The 19244-nt window shown below is 51.9% G+C and overlaps 1 protein-coding gene across 3 annotated transcripts in view; it reads left to right on the forward strand.

Moving 5' to 3' along the window:
* The first annotated feature begins 9184 nt into the window (after positions 1-9184).
* RAB3IL1 (RAB3A interacting protein like 1) overlaps positions 9185-19244 on the forward strand; it is a 34479-nt gene continuing 24419 nt past the window's right edge. For 2 of the 3 annotated variants that reach the window (XM_024197952.3, XM_024197959.3), the window contains exon 1: positions 13392-13421. In XM_024197952.3, coding sequence (XP_024053720.1) covers positions 13411-13421 — 11 coding nt within the window. In that variant the 5' untranslated portion in view covers positions 13392-13410. Of the gene's footprint in view, positions 9346-13391; positions 13422-19244 lie in introns of those variants that run through there. The other variant, XM_029911235.1, reaches the window with a different exon arrangement.

A 19244-nucleotide genomic window follows, 5' to 3' on the forward strand; every position in this document is an offset into this window, starting at 1 on the left:
CATCTGAGAGCACTTTATTCAGGACATCAATGTATGAAATTCAAGATCCGATGGTTAGTTTGAAAATCAGGGCTCTTGGGTCCCATTCCCAACTCTGCCACTGACTGGCTGTGTGACCTAAGACAAGTCAATTCTCCTTTCTCAGCCTCAGCTTCTCCCTCTTTCAAGTAGAGATAATAATGATCCGCTCCTACCTACCTCACGGTGGGTGGAGGATGGGGATCCATTGGAGAGTATCACTGGGAGTAGTGCATAATATGAGGTGTCCTATCACGTTTACTCAGATCAGATTATGACATAATAGAATAGCTGAAATATTCTATTTTATTTGTATTTTTTATTTTGAAATTGTTAAGAGCAGCAACTACTTAGCTCAGACTGAAGCATCTTATCTAATTTTCGAGATCTAAGTGTCTCCTCTTTGTGTGCGACGAGACAATTTAACACACTGTGACAAACAGGAGATGCTTTTGTTTTGCAACAAAATATTTTTGCAAAGAACTTTCATCCCACTTGTTATGATTTCAAGAAACAAACTGGTTTAGTCTGAATGGGATTTTCTGACAGAAATGGTTTCAATGAAATTTCCCCACCATCTCGATTCCTGGGCTCTATCCCTGCCTCTGGGGGGTTTGTTGTCCGTTAGAACAGGAGTCAGGTGGCTTTTCTTTCTGGCTCTGCCACCGCCTTCCTGTGTAGGCCTTTGGGTAGGTCACTTCCCTTCTCTGTACCTCAGGGTCCGCCCCATCTGTCCAGTGGGAACAGGGACAATTCTCAAACTCTGGGCAATCGTGAGCCTGAGTGAGATAAGGGGCGTTAAAGCCCTCTGTGAAGGAGAAAGGGGAGTTTCATGGTGTTTAGCACCAAGGAATTCTAAAGTTTGCTAAAATGTCTAGTCTGCGGAAACAAGAAATGGTTGGGGCCAAATTTTTTAACCATTGCCTTTTTTAAAGCCCATTCAGGGATGTGAGTCCCTGTCCTTTAGGTACCTGGGGTTCTTTGCCAGCAGGAGAGAAGAGGTTCCTACCTCCATTTTTGTGGCCTTAACAAACCAGGTGCTGTGCCCCAGTTCTCGGCTGAGATCCCTGAAAAAGAACATCTTCCCATCCATTAACAAGACAGGACCTATCTTTAAAAAGGAACAAAGTGAACCCTGGGACTTACAGACTAGCTAGCCTCACTTCCATAGCTGGAAAGATACTGGAATACATTATTAAACAATCAGTTTATCAGCACCTACAGGATAATTTGGTTCTTAGGACTTGTCAAGAACAAATCTTTCCAAACCAATCCTATTTCCTTCTTTGGCAGGGCTACGCCGGGCCTAGTGGAGGTGGGTAAACAGTAGATGTGATCTATCTTTGTGTTACTAAGGCTTTTGACACAGTCCCATAGGACATTCTCACAAGCAAACTAGGGAAATGTGGTCTAGATGCAATTAGTGTAATGTGGGTGCAGAGCTGGTTGAAAGCTCATACTCCAAGAGCCCTTCTCCATGTTTGGCTGTCCAACAAAGAGGGTGTACCTAGTGGGTCCAGAAGGGATCAGTCCGGGGTCCCGGTACTATTCAATATTTTCATTAATGATTTGGAAAATGGAGTGGAGAGTATGCTTCTAAAATTTGCAAATGACACCAAGCACTTTGGAGCACAGGACTGGAATTCAAAACGCCCTTAACAAATTGGAGAATTGGTCTTCTTGAGCCAAACTCCATGGCTGGGCCCCTCTCTATAGACTGGGCTGAAGTGAAACCCCAGAGCCAAACACTCCTCCTCCTGGGCAGTGCACTCCGACCTTTAATGGTCAGATGCTGCTTAGCACTGTGAGAGCAGCTTTTGCTGGGGGATTCTCCCAGCATTTTCCACTAGCGGGAAAGTATTAAATCCCCATTTGACTGCTGGGGACAGAGACATTGGGGGGGGGGCAACTTGCCCAAAGTCCCACAGGAAAAGGAAAACAACCAGCAATGGAACCAGTGGGAAACCCAGCAATGGAACTCAGGAGTCCTGACTCCCAATCCCCTGGTCCAGTCACTACAGCAGAGCACACTCCCGACAGCCCGGGGGGTTGGGAGGCTCCAGGAAGGTGTGTAAAGTGCTGGGATGTGAGGATCCTGGAGGCGCTGTCACCCCCGCACTAGGGCAGTGTTCTGCACCCCGTGCTGCTGGCCAAGTTTCTCCGTCCCTTGGCAATAAGACAGACTCTTGTTTTCACAGCCATTCGATCGCCCTGGCTTGGCAGGGTAACTCCTCTGGTCATCACCACCCTCTCCAGCCTGCCTTGGGCTTGGAGAGTGAGGAGAAGGGCGAGGGATGACACTGAACATCCTCCATCCATCGCTCCATCACCAGAGCAAGTGAGTGGCATTACGGTTCCTCTGTGGCGTTCCCTGTCTGTCTGGGGAGAGGCAGAAAGAGGGGGAGAGAATCTCTCCCAAAGGAGATTGGATTTGCAAACAGCCCCCAGGAGCCCCTCGCTCTCAGACCGGGGAGGGGCTTCTCCAGAGCTGTCTCCAGTGTGTTTGGAAAGGTCCCAGCAATGGGGCTCCCAGCTCTTCCCTTGTGGGAGACTGTTCCTCAGGCTGAGAGTCTCTGAGCTGGGCCAGACCTTGTGAGCTGCTGAGCATGGAAATCAATGGGAAACGAGGGGGCCCTGGCCTTGCTGTGCCTAGGGACTTTGAAGTGGGGAATGGTTTCCCAGGAAAAGTCTGGACTCCTGGGTTCTGTTCCTTCTCTAGTCTGGGCGGGGGTGGGTGCAGGTGGGGGGGAGTGTGGCCTGGGATGGCAGGAGGGAGCTGCTTGTCCAAAGTGACCGATGGTCTTTGTGACTGACCCCAGTGCTCGAAAAGGATGAGACTCCCCAGTTATTGCAGCCCCAGGGATGACAAGGGGGAACATTGACGGGGAGCTTGGATCCCGCCCTGGGGTTACTAGCCAGCCTGTTGATCGGAGTTTGGTGGGGAGACCTTCAAAGCAACTGATACCTGTATAGACTGGGGTTATCCAAAGCCACTGTCTGCCTTCCCGCAGATATGCAGTGTTGAATTTCCTGCAGATATGTAAATCCACCCAGGACTGAGTTAACTCCTGGCACCCCTGTAGCAGACAGCATGATAGTAATCAAACAGATACAGATACTCACCACCTTCATAAAAAATACTACAGAATGATACCTCCTGCGTTCTTCACATCTTGTGTTGGGCTAAAGGTAGGGTGACGAGATGTCCCGATTTTATAGGGACAGTCCCGGTTTTGGGGGCTTTTTCTTATAAAGGTACCTATTACCCTGTCCCGATTTTTCACACTTGCTATCTGGTCATTCTAGCTAAAGGATATCTTCCAGAAAGGCCTCCAGTTTTGATATAAAGACATGTACCAACTCAGAGTAAGAAATCCACCTTTGTGCCAGAAACTTGCAGTCCAAAAAGCCTGACAAACAAAGGAAGCATTATTATTCCCTTTTACAGATGGGCACTGAGGCAAAGAGAGACTAAGGCCTGGTCTACACTAGAGACTCACATCGGTATAGCTATGACACATCTACACACCTGAGAGATGTAGCTACACCGACCTAACCCCTGGTGTTGACAGTGCCAGGTCAATGGACAAATTCTTCCATCAACGTAGGCCTGGTCTACACTAGGAAATGAGCTTGGTATAACTGCGTCACTCAGGGGTGTGAAAAATCCACACCCCTGTGCGATGCAGTTAAACCAGCCTAAGCCCTGGTGTAGACAGCACTAGGTTGATGGGAGAATTCTCCTATTGGTCTTGCTACCACCTCTCGGGAGGTGGAGTATCTACACCAGTACCAATGGGAGAACCCCTGCCATCGGCGTAGGTAGCGTCTACTTTACACTGAAGCGCTAGAGCGGCACAGCTGATGCAGTGCAGCTGCATCACTGTAGCATAAAGTGTAGACATACCCTAAGGGCCAGATTTGTAAAGGTATTTACAAAGGGGCACCTGACTCCCATTTAAATAAACAGGAATTAGATGCCTACATACCATTACAAATCCGGACCAAAGCAACTAGCCCATCAGTCTGTGGCAGAGCTGGAAAATGAACCTAGATCTCGTACCTCCCAGTTCAGTTCCTTACTGTAAATCCAACCCTCCTCTCTTCCACCTTTGTCTGAACCTAATATGGAAGGAAAGGTTCAGAAAAGGATTATGTTAAGTGTGTGTGGGGGCCGGGGGGACAGTGCAGCTCTCTCTCCTTCACTCCTCCTTCTCTCCCAGGTTTGGGTAAGCAGTGCTTCCTCCCCGCTCCCCCTCCTCTTTCAAGCTGCTTTAACTCCTGGGTTCAGACTAATCCCTGCAAAAACATCCACATGGCTCTGTGAGCAAGATCCCAGTTCCCTCTCTGGAGCCTCTGCACAGCTCTGAGCTGGCAGGAAGCACTAGCGCGTTGGTAGGTCTCTCTTCAGTGCTAATACAAGGCAGTTTCTGGCCAGCATCCACATTAACAATGTGGCACTGGTGTCACAACTGCACCAGTCCCCTTCTCTTCCGGCAGCTTCATTTGGGACTTTTGCTCTTGAACTCTGTCTGTCATCCCAGATTGGCTCTTTCATCCTGACGCCATGGAGGGGGTGCAGTTGTTTTGTAGTGACAGCGGATTCCTTTTTGCTGACCTCCCCTAGCTGGTTCCTCTGAAATCTGAGATCCCGATCCAGGGATCCCAGGAGGATTCTCATGAAAAACAGTCCAGCCAGTTGTGCAAACATTCCACACAGCTGGCTGAGGCGGGGAGGGAGGGAGTGGGCGGCAGGAGCCTGGATTTCCAGGCCCTTGTTTTCATTCTCTTATTTTCATGGCAATAACATCCTGTCTGGGTTTGTTGGTTCTGGGCTGCCTCTAGTTCCCAGCCTGGGACCCTCAGCCCCTTTACTAGGAGCCTCTTTACTAGGATTTCTGGCCCCTGGGTCCCTCCTGGCCTGATCTGGGAAGGTGAAACTGAGTCAGCGATAACAGGGTCAGTTCTGACAACCACGCTCTTACTTCCCAGAACTGGGCTGCATTGGATCTCGGTGCCCTGGAAGTGGAGGGTCTGGCTGGTGCTGGTCAGCATGACCTGGCTCAAACAGCTACTATTGTTACCAAGGACAGAGTTGCACCTTGATTACAGCAAACATTGGGTTCCTGGACATTTATACCTAGCTCATAGGCAGAGGAGTGTGTGTGTCACGTGCGTGCAGGAGAGCAGAGCATTGGAATGGAGGAAGATGCAGAACCATAGATTGGGGACCAAGGGAGATATTGTCTGGCTCTACTCAGCACTGGTGAGGTCTCAGGTGGAGTACTGTGTCCAATTCTGGGCACACACTTTAGGAAAGATGTGGATAAATTACCAAGAGTCCAAGGGAGAGCAACAAAAATGATAAAAGGTTTAGAAAACCTGAGCTATGAGGAAAAGTTAAAAAAAACTGGGCATGTTTAGTTTTGAGAAAAGAAGAGGACCCAAATATGTTAAGAGCTGTTATAAAGAGGATGATGATCAATTGTTCTCCATGTCCACTGAAGGCAGGACAAGAAGTAATGGGTGTAATCTGCAGATTTAGGTTAGACAGTAGGAAAACTTTCTAACTATACAGGTAGTTAAGCTCTGGAATTGGCTTCCAAAGGTGGTTGTGGAATCCCCGTCCTTGGAAGTTTTTAAAATCAGGTTGGAAAAACATCCATCAGAGATGGTCTAGGCTTATTTGATCCTGTCTGAGTGCAGGAGGCTGGACTTGATGACCTCTTGAGGTCCCTTCTAGCCCTACATTTCTGTGATTCTATGATTATGGTTTAGGGACTGAAATCTAGGACACAAGAAACAGAACTAAAAAGGGGATGAGAACCTTTCCTTTTCATCTGCAATTTCTGCTAGTCTCATGGTGTATGTGTGTCAGGTTACCACACAGTCTGTGCTGTGGGGAAGTCACCTGGTGAAGGTATGGGGTCACTGCAGATTGTGACTAAGGCTAGGTAGCCTGGGTGTGGCACACAGGTCCGGTCATCCCCTCACTAAATGTAGGAACAGTGTTGCGACCTGCTCCTATGACGGGTTATAGGTGTAGGGCAGATGGGGTGGAACTAGACACTTACCACAGTCATAGAGGGTGTGGGGGAGGCAGGAGTACTGCCAGCTTTTCTGCCGCCCAAGGTGACGGAAGGTCCCGCTGCGAAATGCCGCTCCCCACAGAGGCGGTGGAAGGTCCCACCGCCGAAATACCGCCGCGGTCGCCGCTCCCCAAATTGTAGTGCCCTAGGCGACCGCCTAGGTCACCTAATGGGTTGCGCCGGCCCTGGGGGGAGGAGAGAGAGAACGAGAAGACTTCAGGGCATGAAGCAGAAAGGTGGATTTGAGTGTTTTAGTGGAGAAATAATTGGAAGCATCAAGGCAGGGCCGGGCTGCAGTGAATTGGACAAACGAGGTGCTGTGCAGTGTTAGCAGAAGGATAAAATACAAAACAAAGGCCTGATTCCCCAGCCGCTGCAGATTGGCCATAGGCTCAGTGGGAGCTGCTCCTGGGTACCGGCTGAGGAAGTAGGGCCAGATTTTCAAAGGTATTTAGGAGTCTAAAGATCCAGAAAGGCCGGCACCTCGTGGCATTCTCAGTAGTCAATGCCCAGCTCCCACTGATCTCAGTGGAACTTGGGCATCTAACCTGCTTAGGCGAAAATCCCATTAGGCGCCTGCCTGCCTATCTGCATCTTTAGACTCCTAAATACCTTTGAAAATCTGGCCCTTGGGCTCCAAAAAAGCAGCAATAATGTTAGTGAATCGGGCACCTGTTGGGCCCCCTCTGGGATACTGTGTGTGTAGCTGGGCACATGGGACAAGCACACATCGCGGGGGCTACAGTGGTGTAGCTATGGAGCCGCAGCAATGCCGGCATAACCCTATAGCAGAGCCAAAACCTACAGCGACGGAAGGGGTTTTTCCATCGCTGCCCCCCCAAGTGATGGTAGCTAGGTCAAGGGAAGCACTGTTCCATCGACCTAGCTGTGGTTACCCCGAGGGTTAGGTCAGCGTAGCTATGGCACTCAGGGACGTGGATTTTTCATGCCCCTGAGCACTGTAGCTGTGGCGAACTACATTTTAAGTGTAGACCAGGCCTCAGATCCCCTCAGTGGCGTAGCCAGGGTCTAAGTGTAGGGGGAGCAAACATAAAAAAGGTGCCCCCCCTTGGCTCCTCCTCTGGCCACGCCACCCCCCTTGGCTCCTCCCATTTCGCCCCCAGATTAACCCCGGGGCCCGGCTCAGGACTCCTGCGGGCTTCCCGGGGGTGCGGATACCCCCGTCCCCCCATGGTCCCGGGAGAGTCTCTCCTGCCCAGCCCACTCTGCAGGTGTCCCCCGCTGGGCTGCGCCGCCCGGCCCCACCCGCGGGGTCCCGTCCCCCCCGCCCCGGGCTCCAGGCTCCTGCGCCGCGCCAGGGCCCCCGGTCCAGACAGCGCGGCCTGTGCCCCTGCCCTGCGGGCCCGGCCCCAGGGAGCCCCTCGCCCGGAGGGGACCTCCCAGTGCAAGGCACCGGACCCCCGCCGCTCACCTTCTGTCCTGCACCGCCGCCTGTCCCCGGCCGATCCCGGCCCCGCGCTGCGGGCGGATCCCAGCGCTCGGGGCGGGGAGCGCTTGGCCGCCGAGCCCTGAGCTGCCCCAGGAGGTGGCTGCGCCTGCAGCGATGTTGGGGCCGTGTGGGGTGCGATGGCCGAGGAGCCGGCCCCCTCGCTCCTCCAGCCGCGCCTGCCGCCCCCCCCCCCCATGGCTCCTCCGGCCGTGCTGCCCCCAGCGCCGGCCCGGCAGGCGCCTCTTTTGGGAAATGTGCTGAGGGGAAGTGGCTGCTTCTCCTGCACCCCGCTAGCTACGCTACTGGATCCCCTAGTGACGGGCACATTAGAAATACAGAGCTCGATGGGGGGAGATGATTAAATGCAACAGATGGCAGTCAGGGTTTTAATGGGTTTAAGAAATCAAAGGGAAAAGATTAGAGATTTGGGTTTCGTCCCATTGAGAAAGAGGAACAGGACACGGGGGTGTCCGATGGAGGCTTTCGGCATTCTGGGAAGGATCAATGTTGCTGGAAAGATGGCTCTCAGTGGTGAGAGGAGACAAGGGGACTTGCAGAACTCTCTCCCACTAAGAGGAATGAGCCTATGGAACAAGTTACTGAGAGAGGCAGGCAGCGCTGGGAGCCAAGAGTAACTGAGCTCAGCAGAGACCTGGGGTTGATTGGAGAGGAGGAGGGGTGTGTGTGGGGGGTAAGTAGGAAGGTGGGGAATGAAGATAAGATGGTTGGTGGGAGTGTGAGATACTACAATGGGGCCCTCTGAGGGGGGATGGTATTGAACACTTGGTTTTTATTGAACACTTTTCCATGTTGGTAACTTTTCTTGTGTACCTAGAAGCTGCCCAGAAATGTTCTGTCCAAGTTATTTTTCATTGAAGAATGAGGAGGAGGAGAGGAAAATGTACCTCACCTGTGGCCCGAAACCCAGGAGTGTCTGCATGAGACCTGTTGATCTTTGCTCTCTGCTGTACATTCCTTGCTGTTCCCCACCCTCACACTCCAGCTTGTTTGGGTGCTTAGGGCTCCAGCGTTTGTCCTATTGCCTCTCTCCCGAGCTGCCCATCCTTGGAAGCTGGGGGACACCGTGACAGCACCAGCAGCTGTGTGGAGGCAGAACACCCAGCAAGGTGTTCCCGAACCAGTTCTGTTCTAATGCGCCTTCCCCCCTCAAGTGTCTTTCTTCTTGTCTTTGCCAGTTTCCTAGAAGCATTTTCCCTTCCAAGTCCCAGGATCCTTCATTCTGACAGCCAGCCCCTGGGAGTTAATTATTACATGGAGTTGTAAGTTAAGGGCTGCCTGGCTGAGCTGAAGATACTTTCCCCTCCTCCCAGCTGCTTCTTGGAGGTAGCAAAGGTTAGAGCCACTGTGGCCCACGCTGTTGCTGCTAGGCGGGGGAGACAGGCAGAGCTCTGGGGCTTCCGGGCCACTGTTGACAATGCCCGTAGTGATGCCCTGCTGTCTGTTCACAGACCTTGGCCTGAATGGATCCTGAACATATAGCAGCACAGGGCAGCCCACTGAGCAACACCCTCTCCACTCTGTGTGGGTGACATGGACTCCTGTGAGGAGCTTCACCACGTGATCGCGCCCGTCACCCACCGCGCGCCATCACCAGCTGCAGTTGGCAATGGACCCAGGGACCACTGTGTACAGTCCGTCTGCCTTCAGTTACCCGTCCAGGAGTGAGACAGGGGCCAGGGCCACTGATACCTGGAGAGCTGCTGCCCTCACATCCGAATGCCCTGTGTGTGAGCCATGGGGCCAAGAGGAGCCCACAGCGATGGAGAGGTAGGCAGCAATGGTGGGGGAGAAGAGGCTGGTAATGAGCCAACTCTGAGGGGATTCAGCAGGTCTGAGGGAGGGGGTGGAGCTAACAGTGGCTAGGTGCCTTGGCTTTGCCTGAGGGCGGGCTGAAAGGGCATTCAAGGGGGGCTGATGATGGGCATAGGCTATGGGGGGCGGGGGCAGAGTACAAGAGAGGTAGCAAAGGACAGCCCATGCATTAATAGTCTGCCTCTTTTCAACTGTAGTATTTTCCCGTAGTCCAGTTGATCCAGATCCCATTGTCCCTCCTCTGTTACACCATACACAAGTTTGAGGAGGTCTTCAGCTCATGTCCTAATGTGGGGAGTGCTGGGGGATTAAGGCATTATACTGGGACTCAGGAGATCTGGATTAAGTGACTGGCTCTGCCACAGACCCCATGTGACCTCGGGCAAATCACTTACTCTGTCTGTGCCTCAGTTTTCCATCTGTAAAATGAGGATGATAGCTCTGCCTGTGTGTCTTGTCCAGGGCTGGCTCCAGCATTTCTGCCGCCCCAAGCAAAAAAAAAAAAGCCGCGATTGGCGGCGGCAGTTCAGCGGCAGGTCCTTCGCTCCTAGAGGGAGTGAGGGACCTGCCGCCCCCGAATTGCCGCAGGTGCCGCCCCTCTCCCTTGGCCGCCCCAAGCACCTCCTTGTTAAGCTGGTGCCTGGAGCCGGCCCTGGTCTTGTCTATTCAAATTGCAAGCTTTTTGTAGTAGGGCTTGCCTTTTGCTATGTGTTTGCACAGTGCATAGCACAAGAGGGCCCTGAAGTTAGTTGTAATACACATAATAATGTGTATATATACAGTAATGATGCTTGTAGTACCTAGGCAATAACATAATTTAAACAAAATTTAACTCGTCTTCCAGACTTTAAATACAAATACTGGCTTCACAGGCTTGTTTGAGCCGAACCACTTATAGTGGCATGAACATAAACCCTGATTCCCTCTTCACCTTGCCATGTCATGGGGTGCATGGTGATTCTGCCTAAGTGAGGACTGCAGGAACAGGCCTTCAGGCAAGCAGAAGTGTTTCAGTCCTCGCTGGGATGGGAGGGTGGCACCCAATGCAACAATAGTAGGAAATTTGATCAAGGACATGAATCAACTACTTACCACTTACAACAGTGCCAGTATCACCTACTGATCTGTGGGTTACACCTCCCTCCTCCCTGATCTACAGAACATAACCACCAGCCACTGGGAGGAAGGATGACCTAATGGCTGGAGCATTATCCTGGGCTGTGGGAGAGCTGGAATCAATTCCTGCTTCGCCACAGGCATCCTGTATGAGCTTGGGCAAGTCACATAGTCCTTCTGGGGATCTCTATGTGCAGGGCCAGCTTTAAGCCGATTCGGCCGATTCCCCGGAATGGGGCCCCGCAACGTCCGGGGCTGCCGGCGGAGCGGAAAAAAAAAAAAAAGCGGCGTCCTGCTTCTCCCCCCTCACTCCAGCGCTTGCGCCGCCATACAGCTGATCAGCGCAAGCCTGGGAGGGAGGGGTTAGGAGGAGGAATGAGGCGTGCTTGGGGAAGAGGCGGGGCCAGGGCGGGGATTTGGGGAGGGATCCAATGGGGCAGTGAGGAGGTGAGGCAGGGGGTGGGGCCAGGGCAGGGATTTGGGGAGGGATCCAATGGGGCAGGGAGGGGGCGGAGTCGGGGCGGGCCGGGGCGGAGTTGGGGTGTGGGGGGGTGCGAGACAATTCGCGTCCCGGCGTGGGGCCCCGCACCTGCTAAAGCCGGCCCTGTGTGGCACAACCCTCCTCCACTCCCCCCCAAAAAGCACAAACAAACCCAAACCTGTGGCAGTGTGTCTCAGAGCCTGGGTCTGCAGACTTGAGCTCACAAAGCTTGTGCAAGGGTGCTAAAAACAGCCGTGTAGAGCAGGAGTGGCCAACCTGTGGCTCCGGAGCCACATGCGGCTCTTCAGAAGTTAAAATGCGGCTCCTTGTGTAGGCACCGACTCCGGGGCTGGAGCTAGAGGTACCAACTTTCCAATGTGCAGGGGGTTGCTCACTGCTCAACCCCTGGCTCTGCCACAGGCCCTGCCCCCACTCCACCCCTTCCCGTGCCCTCCCGAGACTGCCGTGCCCTCGCTCCTCCCTCCGCCCCCCCCAAGCCTCCTGCACACCACAAAACAGCTGATCGTGAGGGGAGGGAGGGGGAGGCGCTGATCGGTGGGGCTGCCGGTGGGTAGAAGGCGCTGGGAGCTGATGGGGGGCTGCTGATGTATTACTGTGGCTCTTTGGCAATGTACATTGGTAAATTCTGGCTCCTTCTCACGATCAGGTTGGCCACCCTGGTGTAGACGCTTGGGCTTGGACTCTGAGGCCCAGGTGGGGAGGGGTGGGTTTCAGAGCCTGAGCTCCAGCCCAAGCTGAAACAGCCACACAGCTATTTTTAGCTCTGTAGTGTGAGCCCAAGTCTGTAGACGTGGGCTCTGAGAGTTTCAACTGCTGTTGTTTTGCCTTGTAGACATACTCGCTGTACTTCAGTTCCCCATCTGTACGATGGTGATAATAAAATAACACTGCACTAGCTCACAGCGGTGTTGTGAGGATAAATACATTAAAGACGGTGAGGGTTGAGATGCTCATTTGCTATGGTGATGTGGGTCATATAAATACCACAGCCAGCCAGAGAGACTGCCCATTTGCCCGGCTAATAGTCCTTTTGCTCAAGCATTCGCTCGTGCTTTTAGTGCTGAAGGACCTTGAGTTCAAATTCTGCTGTTGGCCTGTAAGGGGAATCAGCGACACCACAGGGCTTTGACTGTCCATCCAGAGCAGACAAGCTCTTGGTTTTTAAAGTTTCCTCTTAAAGACACTAAACTCCATGGAATTCAGCTCAGGGAGGAGGAGCTGGGTCATATCTCTAGGTCTGGAAAGTGTAGATGGTGTAGACTAGATTCTTGGGCTACTAAACTGTCCAATTCGGCCCTTGCAATGGGTGTGGAGAAACCTGAGATATTAAGAAATACAGTAACTCTATAATGTAATTACCATTCTGCAGTTATGGGCCTGACTCTGCAGATGCTTTCCTTGCATAATACAGGGAGGTCAATGAAAGTGTCATGCACGGATTAGCCGCAGAATTGAGTCCTAAACTGGGGGTGGAGGGGAGGGAAAGACCCACACAATTCTGCTTTAATGCCTGCCATTTGCATTTGCCACTGTCTCCCAGCAGGGACGTCTGAACAAAGCATCATCATTATTCAGTCTCATGGTTTATCCCAGAGCACACAGACGAAGCCAGGGGTGCTGAGAGCCATTGAACCGAACTGTAAATGCTGTGTAGGACAGAAACCACTTCAAGCCTGGGGGTGCGGCAGCAGCACCAGCACCTCTGGATGAAGTCAAAATGCCCAGGCTGCTGTCAGCCAGGCCTCCCCATTGATCTTCCTCATTAGCATCCTTCTCTCCAGGGAACCCGCCCAAGGAAACAATCTGCGCTGTCAGCGTTTGTGCTGGGTGCAAGGAAGGGAGAGCGGAGACCCTGCCTGCTGAATTTTCAAGCCAGCCCATACAATTGGGGAGCAGGGATCTTTCTCCTCCATCCTCCACGGGCAGATCTCAGTCTCCAGGCACGATTGTTGCAGTGATTTTTGAGTCTGGGGGGGTCCCTGTGATGGAGAGGGGGGGCGGGGGCGGGGAGGCTGCGCTCCATGCACCGCCAGTGTCTGTGCAGGGGAGTTGCAGGATGCCCGGCGCGTGGATGACAGGCGAGCCTGTGGGTGGCGAGCCTGGGGAGAGGTCCGGGCTCGGTGCTGAATTATCAGTCACATGAGGCTCGGGGAGGGGGACGTGCATGCTGCAATTGGAGCCGCCCAGAGGTCATGTGACCTCCATCCCCCCTTCCCCCCGCCCCCGGCGGCGGAGCCAGGCTGGAGCGGCGGCGCGCGGCGGGCAGCGGTTCCCGGGATTGCCGCAGCGCGCGGGGCCGGGGAGTCGCCGCTGGCCCCCAACCCGGCGTAGGGATGGCTGCAGCAGCGCGCCCGGAGTGAGGGGCCGCGGGCAGCGCGGGGAGGGAGGGGGCCGGAGCCAGCATGTGGAGCGGGTAGGTCTGGAGTCGGCTTCCTCCCTCCCCACCTAAAAAACTTCCCTGCGCCCTGGCTCCCTCTTTCTCGGGAGGGGCGCGGGGGGACGGAGCCCGGGCTGGGGCGCGGGGACCCCCGAGCGCGCCCGGGGAGCGGCTTGTCCCCTGTAGCCGCAATGGGACCCACACCGGGGGTGCCGCTCCCTGAGCCTGTGCTGGCCGCCTGCTCCCCCTCCTCCAGCGGGTCTCCCTGGGGCGTGCACCCCTGGGTGCTCCTGGTCCCTGCTCATCGGTGCTGGATCTAGGGGTGCTGGAGGTGCTGCCGCACCCCCTGGCTGGAAGTGGTTTCCATCACATGCAGGGTTTACAGTTTGTTCAATGGCTCTCAGCACCCCCATTACACAAATTGTTCCAGCGCCCCGGTCCTGGGCGCTCTGCCGTGGGGGCCCCCGGCTGGGGGTGTGGAGCGCTCAGCAGACACCTTTCCTTCCTAGCTGGGTGGGAAGGAGCAAAACTTGAAGAAGGTCTGAAAAGGAGGAGCGGAAAGTCTCTGAGGAAGGAGTGAACGGCCCCCCGGCAGGTGCTGGGAGCGAAACACCCTGATGGGGTTGTTGGGTGCCTGGCTGTGGGTCACTAGCGCTGGTCCTTCGGCTCCGAGTTTGGATGTTGGTGCTGAATGAATGCTCAGGGTCTGTTCCGGAGCAGCTGGTTTTGGCTCCGTTAGTGCTTGAATGGGAGCTCTGTGGGGTTTTGCGATCCCTTCTGGGATCCTTTTGGGAAGGAAGGAGGCTTCTTACTCCCCCAACTTCTTGTCCCTGGGACTGTGATCCCAGGGACCCGCTTTTCTGTGTTATGTATCCCATCCCCTGTCTGTGTGCTTGTGCAAAGAGAGATGGATGGCAGAGACCTTTGATTGTGTGGGAAGGAAGTCTATTTTCCCTGGAGTCTGTAAAGGTTTAGTTAGATCTGCTCAGACCCAAAGTAGGGAGCATGTTAGAACAGCAGAGGAAGGAGCAGGGAGTGACCTGACCTTAGTTTCTGCAGTGTTCATAAAGTTTCTAGAACCTCAAATCCAGAAGGCTGCATTCTCCTGAGGTCACTGCTATCTTCAACTGTGCCCCCGGCCCCAAGGAGCAGCCAGCGTGTCAAAATGAGGTGTGCAGGCAGCATAGAGAGATGCCCTCTGTAGTTTCTTCTTCTTCCACGTGGAAACCGTGTTTATTCACTAGAGATTATTTTCTCCCTCAGAAACTGGTCTTTAGCTGCACAGTGATGTGACTGCGTGAGCGGCTGGGAAAGGGGTAAGGCAGAATCCAGGAAGCAGGGGAAAGATACCAGCGTGAACAGAAGAACGTGAGGGAGAAGAGAGATGAGAAACTGATGGGCCGCAGGAATAAAGAGAAACGTGGGGGAGAGAGTGCTAAAGGGCAGAGAGACGGGTTAACGCTGAATGGCTCAGAGAAAGTTAATGGCGATGAGAAAAGGAGATGAGATGATGGGGAGAAAAGTTATCCTTGGAATTTTGGGTCTGATTCTGGATCCCGCTGAAGTCACTGTCAGCATTTCCACTGACTCCAATGGGAGCAGGATTGGGCAGCTAATGAGGAAATAGTTTCCTAATATGAAAACTGCCCCTGGTTTTGTTTTTGTTTTTTAAAGTGTGATATACAGACATTACATTGTTCGTCTTATGGCCTCTGGGCAAGTTAATGTGGCGTGTGTCGGTGTGTAGTACACTTGCCCCGGAAAGAGGAAAATATGGGGGAATTTACAGCTTCCAAGCAACTAGAACTGCACATCACTAAAAGTGGCATCTGCAGGAACAGTTCTACTTCAGGTTGCCCAAGCATTTCCAATCTAACCACTGGTTTTGAGTTTCTAATAACTGTCACCACGTGGGCTGAATTTTTCAAGGTCTGATCTCTTCTAAAGTGTGTGTGGGGTGTGTGTGTGTGTATGATACAGAATCTGAATAAGGCATGTACCACAATAAAGTGTCAATAGAGTATATTTATGTGTAGCATCTTGCATATAGAAATACTGGATGCTACTTAATTAACAGCATATACAAGAACACCCCGCCCGGCCTGCTTCCCGGCTGTTTGCTGCCTATAAAGCGAATATGAGAAAGATGAACAGCATGCTACAGTATAGTAGGCAAGTAGCATCTATTGTTGTGACAGGGCATAAACCTTTCAGAGGTATGTTAGTGAGTGCCTGAGCAAGTCAGGTGAGGCAAGTGTGTGTCTGAGGATGTACGTGGAGAGTGCTTGGCTGCACAGTGCTAAATCAGTGTGGGCAACACTCAGTTTTTCAAATCTGTGCAGTGAATCCTGCCTCCTGCTGTCTCTGCATGTGTGGATTTCAGACTGATCTGTGGCAGGAGATCAGAATAAAAGAGCCAGGATCCCCTTGTGAACTCAAATGCAGAGTTTAGCCAGAGAGACGCGCAGGCAGTTTGTACAGGAAATAACTGTCAGATCAGCTCCACAGGAAACAAGTGGGGCCTGCTGGAAAAAGTGTGGATCCTGCACATTTTTCTCTTTTTTTTTTTTTTTTTTTCTACAGAATCCAACTAAAAAAAGTTTCTAGCTAGTATTTCCTATTGTGAAGAGCCTTCGAAATACCCCCCATCATCCTGCAGAGCACAGGCTCCAGCCAGTCTGGCAATAGCAACAGCAAAAGGAGTGAACCTCCATCACCCTCTCAGTCTCAGTGAAATGTTGGTTTCAGAGCCCCATCAGGGCAATATAGATAAAGGCTTGACTGCCTAGTCGCCTGGGTACTTCACGATCTCGTCTACACTGTAGCCACGGCTGTGCTGGGGGACTGGTTACTGCAGGGTAGTCCCACAACATGGGGAGCGTACTGATCCTTCTTGCAGTGGAGCTAGAGTCAAACTGAGTTAGGGGATTGCAGGGTTCCTCAGCAATGTAGTTGTAGTGTAGGCAGGACTAAAAATGTCCATCATGATGCTGGTTTGTTCATTCCCTGCTTTGCAGGCTAGGCAGGGAGGGGTTCTCCCAATCCCTTCTCATCGTTGGCCCATGGGCGATGTGGCACCTGCCCTCAGAGGAGAGACTCATGTTTCCTTCATTTAACACCTGTCCAGATTGCTTGTAGGGGAGCTGGGGTGCTGACTGGTCACAAGGTTTGTCCCCATTCCTGGATAATCAGCCATGTGCTGTCCAGACTAACAGGCCTGGGGCCGGAAGCTAGAGCCTAGAGCCCTGCACCCTGGCATTGCATCACTGGAATTGTTGCTTGGGAGTCGTGTGTAGGTATAAAGTGCAAGGGAGGCAGCGTGGCTTAGCAGTCAGAGCTCAGGACTGGGAATCACAAGACCTGGGTTCTTACCCTCCTGTGATACCCTCTGACACAAAGCATGACATGGCCGCTAGAGGTGGTAATGCAGCAGCCGCCTGGTAGTTAGCAAATGGGCTCTGGTACTCTGGGTGCCTTGTGTCCTAGTCCTCGCTTTGCCACTGAGTCACTGTGTGACTTGGAGGAAGCCTGTTACCCTCTCTGTGCCTCAGTCTCCCTGTCTACACAATGGGGGCTATAATGCCTACCCCTCAGGGTTGGTGTGAGGGTTATTTAGTTAAGGTGGGTAAGGAACTCTGAGACCCCTGGTGAAACATGGCACCACAGGGCTTGCTGTTCCTGGGCTGGAACCTAGTTCCCTAACATGGTTTGACAAGTGTGTTATCCTGTCCCTAGAACAATGCCAGACAACCCTTCTTGTACCATTAGCTGCAGTGTATCTGGATACACCTGTAGTCTAGTAGGTTACTAAAAAAAATACCCATGTTGACTACACACCTCTAAGCAATGGTGTTCCTCATATAGCTGTCACTGGGAACACATTAAGTGAGTTGCCATTAGGTCCACCGTTGTTACTTGCTTCTTCCTTGCTTCCCCTATAATTCCCCCCCCCCCCCCCCGTTTTGTCTCTGAATTAGCTTTTCCTCCATCCTATGAAAAAGGAGAAACAAAGAAAAGCAAAGGAGGAGGCAGCTTACATGAAAAGACCTATTGGGTCCCCTCTAGTCCGTTTCCCGGCTGGTGAAGGATTGTTCCGGAAATATAGTCTTCGGGACTCCATCCAATCTAATTTTAAATTTTTGAATTCCATCCCATCATTTACCGGACTGTTAACAGCTGAATAGACCTCCCTCTCTCCCTTTCCTGCTTTGTGCCATATTTATCCTTGGTGCAGCTCCATTGATTTCTACAGCGGTATGCTGGGGTGGGTTTGTCTCATACAGTTTAAATGTTCCTTTGATTAACTTCATCCCTTTCCTCCTAGTCATACCCTGTTAGATCACCCTGACTAATTCTTCTCCTTCCTTGGTGTTTATACCCTTCAAAGACTCTTAATCCCATTTTCTTTGTCATTGTTTAGGCAAATTATACATATTTATGTTTGCTAATCTTCTCTCATACATTAATGCAGCCAAACCATTAATTATTTCTCTTGTTCTCTTCCGAATACTCTCTGATTTGCCAACCCTGGATTTGAGTAGCCCAGAGCTGCATATAATATAGACTTGGTGTGGTCTCGCCAGCACAATGTAGGGAGAACCATCACCTTGCTGGTTGGTCATATAATATTTCTCTGTGTGCACTTCCAGACTGTAGTTGCTTATTTTTGCTTGCATCACATTATGAGCTTCTCTCTAGGTTGGAGTTTGCTATGGGTTCGCAATGGAAAGAGTGTTGTTGACTTCAGTGGGCTTTGGAGCAGGGCCCCAGGTGTGTTGCTGCTTCCCTAGTGCCTCCGACCTGTTGAATATCTCTGTATGGATTACTTTTGCCCCGTGGTATTAGCTTTCATTTTTTCTGGCAGAAGCTCATTTAATTTCTTGCCCATTCTTTCCCCACACACCTTTTCACTTGCTGCTGTTTTCAGCACTTCCCAATTTAGTATAATCCGCACGTTAAATTAGTGGTGGCTTCCCTCCCCTTCCAGATCATTAATAAGGTTGTTAGGTAAAATCGTGCCTAACGTGCCAATCTCTGTAATGTTCCTCTGGGCACCAATCCCGCTTGCCAAGCTGCCATTTATCATTCAGTACACCTTGTTTATAGTCCTTGAGCCACTTTTCATTCAACCTATGTGACAGTACTCTGCTGTTCAAGCCAACTGGAATGAGATCTGCCTTGTAACGTTTTGTGTGACACTCTCATCAAATGCTTTGCTAAAGCCCAGCTATACATTCTGCCTTCCTCCTGGTTTTTTTTAATTCAATCAAAAGTGCCATCCAGTTTGCTTGGAATGATTTGTTCTTAATAACCAATTCCCATTATCCTCTAGATGCATAAAGACTTCTTTCTCTGCATATTTTTTGTGTTATTTTATATGGCACGTGAACTGGATTTGTCAGATAGCAATTGCCAGGATCACACTTTCTTACTTTTTAGAAGATTGGTACCACATTTGCCTCCCCATCCAATCCTGTGGTATCTCTCCCCGTTCTCCCATGATTTCTCAAATATAATTTCCAGTTGTTATCTACTTCTGTTAGCACCCTGGGATTCATGTCATCCATACAAACTGTCTTTATACATTCTGCCCCTCTTCCCTGTCACCCCTTGCTCCCGCCTCCCAATTATTTATCTTCTTATCAACAATTGAGAGCAGGGATCTTGTCTTCAAACCTGCATGCGAAGAACCTAGCTCACTTGGGCCCGGATCCAACGCCTACTGAAGTCACTGAGAGTCTTTCTGTGCGCTTTAGGAAGCTTTGGATCAGCCCTTGGTGCTATATAAACAATAATCACCATAGGATCTTCATTACAGCCTAATCGGCCTAACCTCTTTCTCCTGGTTTTCTTCCTTAA

This window comes from Terrapene carolina, unplaced genomic scaffold, assembly GCF_002925995.2.
Source record: "Terrapene carolina triunguis isolate 2854851 unplaced genomic scaffold, T_m_triunguis-2.0 Scaffold90, whole genome shotgun sequence".
Classification (NCBI taxonomy): domain Eukaryota; kingdom Metazoa; phylum Chordata; order Testudines; family Emydidae; genus Terrapene; species Terrapene triunguis.